General features: G+C 38.1%; 1 protein-coding gene across 1 annotated transcript in view; it reads left to right on the top strand.

The window, feature by feature from the left end:
* Positions 1-7,590, top strand: part of LOC142750413 (cadherin-related family member 4-like) — a 144,541-nt gene extending 136,951 nt beyond the window's left edge. Inside the window, exons 22-24 of the mRNA XM_075859415.1 lie at positions 1,642-1,717; positions 4,483-4,519; positions 7,532-7,590. Of these exons, the coding sequence (XP_075715530.1) occupies positions 1,642-1,717; positions 4,483-4,519; positions 7,532-7,590 (172 nt within the window). The remainder of the gene's footprint in view (positions 1-1,641; positions 1,718-4,482; positions 4,520-7,531) is intronic.
* The last annotated feature ends 713 nt before the right edge of the window (positions 7,591-8,303 follow it).

The raw sequence follows: 8,303 nt of genomic DNA, 5'->3' as shown, positions 1-8,303 counted from the left end.
GGGGGGGGTCTTTCCAAATCATGTCCAATCAAATGAATTTACCACAGGTGGACTCCAATCAACGAGTAGAAACATTTCAACGATGATCTAGAGAACTGGGAGGCCACTAGATCTAAATTTCAAGTGTCATAGCAAAGGATCTGTCTACTTATGTCCATGCAAAATTTGAGTTTTCCATTTTTAATAAATTTGCAAACATATCTAAAATTCTGTTTTCACTCAGTCATTATGGAGTATTGAGTGCAGAATTTTTATTTTATTTTAGCACAAGGCCTCAACATAACACATTTTGAAAAAAGTTAAGGGTCTGAAGACTTTCGGAATCCACTGTATGTATCCATCCATCCATCCATTTAGCATCCATCTAGCATCCATCTATCTATCATCCATCTCTCCTCATATGTGACATTGGATTCACACATGCAGTTTTGATGCAGTGTTTAGTGCAGGGTTTTTTTTTCGCTAAAGCCAGGAGTGGGTCCAAATGGATGGAAAAGTCTAAAGAAAAGACTGATATGTCTCTTCTCTTTTTTTGTCCATTTATGTTTTAAAAAAAAACAAAAACACACACACACACACACACACACACACACACACACGACAAAAACTGCATGTTTAATTCCAAACTTACTCAAGCCATGTTTCTTACACTTTTTTTTATTATATGGTATAAACCATTATCCTTAAATACAAGCTTATAATCATAATTTTGTAGTTCACAGTTTCATAGGTTGTCCTACCTATCAGTATCATGGGATAATGGTTAACTGTTTTCAAATCCGTCCACATAATCTGGTAAAGAATTTGCATCCAAAAAAATACTTCCCTAGTTTTAGATTCAATCAGGCCCTGGTTGCCATCTAAAGAGCAACCAACATTTTTTTATTTGTTTTTAATGGAGATATTAACCATGGGTCAACCAACATTTTACTCATGTTTGCCAAGTGTACCAGAACTTTACATACAAGTGTAAGGCCACTTTCACACAGCAGTATTTTGGTCAGAATTTAGCTTAGTATTTGTAAGTCAAAACCAGGAGTGGAACCAACACAAGTATAATGGAAAGATTTGCACCTCTTCCATGTTTTGAATTCACTACTGGTGTTGTTTTACAAATACTGATGCAAAATACTGTCTAAGGCTATGTTCACACAGAGTATTTTGGGGGAGGAATATCTGCCTCAAAATTCCGTTTGGAACTTTGAGGCAGATATTCCTCTCCCTGCACGCCGATTTTCGCGGCAATTATCGCGCCGTTTTTCGCCCGCGGCCATTGAGCGCCGCGGGCATAAAACAGCGAGAAATACGCTTTCTCCTGCCTCCCATTGAAGTCAATGGGAGGTCGGAGGCGGAAGCGCCCGAAGATAGGGCATGTCGCTTCTTTTTCCCGCGAGGCAGTTTTACTGCTCGCGGGAAAAAGACGCCGATGCCTCCCATTGAAATCAATGGGAGGCGTTCTCGGGCCGTTTCTGCCGAGTTTTGCGACGCGGTTTCCGCGTCAAAAAACTCGGCAAAATACCCCGTGTGAACATAGCCTAAAATGCTGCCGTGTGAAAGAGTCTAATAGTGAGTAATAGTCCACCATAATAATGAACTTCAATGTTTCATTTGAAATGGGAATAACTTTTTATCTTTCTTTAGCATAAACAAGCAAGATTCAACTAACAACAATTCACAGTCAAATGAAAATCAAAACTTTCTGCCACAATACCCTACTGTAAGTATAAATGCTAAACTGTTCAGTTTGTTGTACAGGGTACTATACATAATATATAATGAACAGACCATTTTAGGCAGCCGTAATATGGCCACATTTTAGGGTCTGTATTACAGCCGCAACACCAGGACCCTGTGAGGTTCTACGGAAACCAATTTATAGCAACATAATGTGCTATGGTGATCGAATAAAGTTCAGTAGAACTGCACAGGGTCCTGGTGTCATAGCTGTGTAAAGAATCCCCATAGATTAATATTGGCTCTGCACATATAAAGACTTGAATGCCAAAGACTCTATTGTGAAATTGGTTTTAGGATGATATCTGACTCATTTGCTTTGATCTTATACAAGAAATTAATAAATCTTTTCTGGTGTACCCTGTCCCATTGACTTAAATAGGAAAAATCCTTGTAGAAAACACATGATACTGCACGAACAGTTATAAATGGGTAACAGCTCTAAGAAAAAAAAAATAATTTGGTACATTTTTCCTAGTTTGTTATTGTAACACAGTTTATTTAAACAGCAATGTGAAAAAGCTATTTTTTCTTTAAGATAAGATTTTAGTCCTACATATACAATTTACAGTTACAGGGCTATCAATACTTTCCATGTAGATGTGTCCATATATATTTATATGTATGTATATATATATATATATATATATATATATATACACACTACCGTTCAAAAGTTTAGGGTCACTTAGAAATTTCCTTATTTTTGAAAGGAAAGCACAGTTTTTTTCAATGAAGGTAACATTAAATTAATCAAAAATACACTCTATACATTGTTAATGTGCTAAATGACTATTCTAGCTGCAAACGTCTGGTTTTTAATGCAATATCTACATAGGTGTATAGAGGCCAATTTCCAGCAACCATCACTCCAGTGTTCTAATGGTACATTGTGTTTGCTAACTGTGTTAGAAGGCTAATGGATGATTAGAAAACACTTGAAAACCCTTGTGCAATTATGTTAGCACCGCTGCAAACAGTTTTGCTGTTTAGAAGAGCTATAAAACTGACCTTCCTTTGAGCTAGTTGAGAATTTGGAGCATTACATTTACATTCCTAGAACGGTGTGTACTACTCCCTTCAGAGGACAGCATAAACAGGCTCTAACCAGAGTAGAAAGAGAAGTGGGAGGCCCCGCTGCACAACTGAGCAACAAGACAAGTACATTAGAGTTTCTAGTTTGAGAAATAGACGCCTCACAGGTCCTCAACTGGCAGCTTCATTAAATAGTACCCGCAAAACGCCAGTGTCAACGTCTACAGTGAAGAGGCGACTCCGGGATGCTGGCCTTTAGGGAAGAGTGGCAAATAAAAAGCCATATCTGAGACTGGCTAATAAAAGGAAAAGATTAATATGGGCAAAAGCACACAGACATTGGACAGAGGAAGATTGGAAAAAAGTGTTATGGACAGACGAATCGAAGTTTGAGGTGTTTGGATCACACAGAAGAACATTTGTGAGACGCAGAACAACTGAAAAGATGCTGGAATAGTGCCTGACGCCATCTGTCAAGCATGGTGGAGGTAATGTGATGGTCTGCGGTTGCTTCGGTGCTGGTAAAGTGGGAGATTTGTACAAGGTAAAAGGGATTTTGAATAAGGAAGGCGATCACTCCCATTTTGCAACGCCATGCCAATCCCTGTGGACAGCGCTTGATTGGAGACAATTTCATCCTACAACAGGACAATGACCCAAAGCACACCTCCAAATTATGCAAGAACTATTTAGGGAAGAAGCAGGCAGCTGGTACTCTATCTGTAAGCGCAGTCACCAGATCTCAACCCCATAGAGCTGTTGTGGAAGCAGCTTGACCGTATGGTACACAAGAAGTGCTCATCAAGCCAATCCAACTTGTGGGAGGGGCTTCTGGAAGCATGGGGTGAAATTTCTCCCGATTACCTCAGCAAATTAACAGCTAGAATGCTACAGATCTGCAATGCTGTAATTGCTACAAATGGAGCATTCTTTGACGAAAGCAAAGTTTGAAGGAGAAAATTATTATTTCAAATAAAAATCATCATTTCTAACCTTGTCAATGTCTAGACTATATTTTCTAGTCATTTTGCAACTCATTTGATAAATATATTTAAATAGGTATGTGCATGTGCAATCAGACTGTCTCATCATTGACACTGAGGGGGACAGTTATTTGCAATTATTTAACAACCCAATTTTTGGTTTAGGGGCTATTATAGTTTCCTCTCTATTATTAAATAAGGGGGAGGTTAGACACATATATATCCTTTACAATCCGGAGCAATCTAAATCAGACATAATTTGTCATAGTGCGCCAATTTAAGGGACTTTGGCGCAACATCATTTTTCATCTAACATTGTTTTAATATAAATTTAATAATAAAGTATTTTTTATTTTTTTTGCAATTACAAAACACACTACTTTTCCCACTCCCCGTTCCTTATTCATATATCATTTGATAAATATAAGTTTGAGTTTTCATGGAAAACACAAAATTGTCTGGGTGACCCCAAACTTTTGAACGGTAGTGTATATATAAATATATATATATATATATATATATATATATATATATATATACATATATACATACATATATATACATATATATATATATATATATATATAGGTGGGTGAATATATGAATTAACGAACCAACCTATGATATTATGAATGATCATATAACCTAAAATAAGTCATTATTAGGAAATAAATTTATATGTATATATATATAAATGGTAGTCTGATTAAGCTCTCTTCGCTTTGTGCAGGCTCCAGAGTTTTTTGATGGGCGTGCTGTTGACCCAGGTAAGTAAATAAAAAGACAATGCATCGTCCATAATTAAATTTAAAAAATACTGACTATTTACCTTCTTTCATTAAACAAGTGAACAAATTAACAAATGTGTTCCCACTGTTGAAGCTATTTACAAAATTATATATTTGAGCATTCATTAATAAAGTCGGATTTGGAGGACATTTTGATAATAATGAATGGGTGATCATTGATGGCCATACAAATGCAGTATAAATATAGCAAGCAAAGGGGATTTCCAATACTTTTTATTATTATTTTTTAATTCTCTGCAACACTTCTCAATTTATCTATTAATGCCCCCTTAATATTGTTATCTATATTTTTATTTTTTAATTTACCATTTTCTCTTTTGTTTACATTGAGAGGTTTGTTTACCACTGTGTGTTCGTTGTCTTGCTCTTCCGGTCATACAGTTCCCAGCATGCACCGCTTATGTCCCAGCATGCAATGCGCCGGCTGCAGGGACTTATCACACCTACTACACCCAGCTATAAACATTTTCTAATCTCCGTTGCCATTTTACTGCTTTCATTAGATCAGTGAGAGCTAACGATAAACGTGCAACACATCAGTGCTGTACCAAACAACACTCTCTTTCATAATAGTAAAAAAAAAAGTTCATTTGACCCCTAGAACAGGAGTTCCAGAGCAGACCAGAGCGCAAGTATAGGCTCTGCTCCGGGACTCAGTGAAATCCCCTTACATCACTGTTCATATATGGACAGTGTTGTCAGGGGCTTCCCTAAAGCCGGAGTCCTGGGCAGAGCGCTAGTATAGGCTCTGCTCCGGGACTCTGTGGAATCCCCTGACATCACTGTCCATATATGGAAAGTGTTGTCAGGGGCTTCCCCAGAGCTATAGTCCCAGGCAGAGCACTAGTATATGCTCTACTCCGGTACTCTGTGGAATCCCCTGGCATCACTGTCCATATATGGACAGTAATGTCAGCGGCTTCCCCAGAGCCAGAGTCCCAGGCAGAGCGCTAGTATAGGCTGTACTCCGGGACTCTGTGGAATTCCCTGACATCACTGTCCATATATGGACAGTGTTGTCAGGGGCTTCCCCAGAACAACCAAAAAACATAGGGGACATAGCACCCAATATTGTACATATAAATATATAACTGGCACGTATCTTCATAAAATATATAAATCTTTATTGGTACATAATAAATAACAATACGTAGTATCAGAAATAATGTCAATGATAAAATAAGTCAGATTCCAAGAGCAGCATCAGAGAGGTACAGATGTAATTATACCCGAGGATAAACAGAACAACCCATCTAGAGACAATTGTACCATGTCCACAGAGCCTCCTGATGAAGCCGGTCTCAGGCGAAAGGCGCGTCGAGGCGCTCTTTTTTCTGTGCCACATCTAGATTGACGTATACATCTCCTCTCACCATGTCTATAGGTATGTTTTACTGTTCTTTGGTGGTATACTTCTTCCCCTATTGATGCTATTATATTTAGGGCTGTACACTAATATGTATTCACCATTTATGTCCACTTACCTATAGCTACATTTTGTTTGGGCTGTGTATTTATGCTGTCTTTTACAGCTGCATATGTCCTCTACATTACATGGTGTTTCTGTGGACATGGTACAATTGTCTCTAGATGGGTTGTTCTGTTTACCCTCGGGTATAATTACATCTATACCTCTCTGATGCTGCTCTTGGAATCTGACTTATTTTATCATTGACATTATTTCTGATACTACGTATTGTTATTTATTATGTACCAATAAAGATTTACATATTTTATGAAGATACGTGTCAGTTATATATTTATATGTACAATATTGGGTGCTATGTCCCCTATGTTATTTGGTTGTTCTGCATATAGTGGGGACTCCCTGTTTCTTTTGTTTTGAGGTTGTTTTCTTAGGTTTACTAGGGGCTTCCCCAGAGCTATAGTCCCGGGCAGAGCGCTAGAATAGGCTCTACTCCGGGACTCTGTGGAATCCCCTGACCTCACTGTCCATATGTGCACAGTAATGTCAGGGGCTTCCCCAGAGCCGGAGTCCCGGGCAGGGCGCTAGTATAGTAGAACCCCCTAACCCCAGCTCCGAAGTCCTTGTCAGAGCGCTACTAGCAACTAGCTACCAGCTCCTGACATAATTTCTTCTGATAGTTTCCTGTCCGCTGCTAGGGGGGGGGAGAAAATGAAGCACAGGCGCTGTGATATATCAGAGACTAGCAGTGTTTGCCACGCATGCCCACTCCTGCGCTATCACAGCAGCCACAGCAGACCGGACATTTTCAGAAGAAAGGGAGTATCCGGTCCACCACCACTTCCCTCAGTGTACAGTGACGTCAGGAATGACGTACCCGTACATTGAGCCAGTTGGAAAACGGAACAAAGATTATGGACGGGCTAGCGCCAGAAGTAAGGATTTTGCTACTTGAGATGCATCACGTGACCGGCGCTGGAATCGGATGTTAGAAGATTAAATCAAAACTTAAGTATATTACAAATTACATTATTTTTATATGTGCAGTGAAAAAGTAATTAATTAATTGGTCCTGGAAAACCCCTTTAACACCTTAATTCATGTGTTTGGCCTTACACACACCACCAAGAAAATTTTGCAATATGGTGTCCAATACAGAACTGTATTATGCACTTTATTACAGACTCATAGCTCCGTATGAGGTCCTGTATCACAGACCGAGTTTCCACCTAGAAGCACTGATTTTAGAGAGCTCAGTACGATATACGGGATCTAATGGTGTGTACTGGATTTTTTAATGTGGATTCTACATATACATTTATTTTACATTTGGAAAATGCATTCTATAAAAGGGTAGAAGAATAAATCTTGAATTTCTTTGCCCTCTGAGATGTATTCCAATACAAGAACAAATAAAAGAGAAATCCTATAAATCAGAATTGTGTACAACACGACATGTGAACCAGACTTAAACATGCGAATGGTCTTTCATTTACTTCATATGTAAAGCATTTTATGACATTTCTTACCTTTTTTATGTGTAGTTTCTGGAAACCATTTCCTGTTCAACAGTACCACAGGACAAGCACAATGGGTTAATTGACACCCTGAAAGGATGACCATCCAGGATGACCATGCATAATCTCAACTCCAGCTGTTTCAGAACATCATCTTAATTTTTTTTGTTGATTTTGAGAACGTATATTGCTTGTTTATAGTATCCCTGTTTCCATAGTTACAATAGGTAATAATCTGTATATTGTACATCCTTTTGTGCATAGAATTGTTTGTGTGTACAGGAGGGGATTTTGAAGAGTGGTTATAATTTTACAAATTGCAAACAACATTTACTAATATATACACCATTGTAGTATGTACGTCTAACAAAAAAGGTGTGAATAGAGAGGTAAAAGAAATAAAATAAAATATCTTATTAATATAGACCACACCAATATGCTCTGCAATATTCTAGTGCTGGTTTTTTTTCTGCTATAAATAAATTATTGCTGCAGTTTCTAAGCTTTCCAAAGTCTGATTTCTCATTAAATAATAGGATATAGACTATCTATCAAGCCAGTCAACTCTACCATTACACTCAAACTATCAAGTCAAAAATAAGTCTAGTTTATTTTCAGATTATTGCTACGACTATGATGCTGACAAGGGATGGGCCTCATGCAAACGACTGGTTTCTGGATCCGAGTTGCAAGTGTCCATGATGGGGCACAGTCTTTAAGCCCATATTGTACCACAGAGGTTTTTTCTTCATTGCGTGCCATATTACAGAAATATTCTCCTCTAGCAGCATTTCTTCTA

Source organism: Rhinoderma darwinii, chromosome 3 (assembly GCF_050947455.1).
Source record: "Rhinoderma darwinii isolate aRhiDar2 chromosome 3, aRhiDar2.hap1, whole genome shotgun sequence".
NCBI classification, from domain to species: domain Eukaryota; kingdom Metazoa; phylum Chordata; class Amphibia; order Anura; family Rhinodermatidae; genus Rhinoderma; species Rhinoderma darwinii.
Note: the sequence above shows the minus strand (reverse complement) of the source record. Positions and strands in the feature narration are given on the sequence as shown.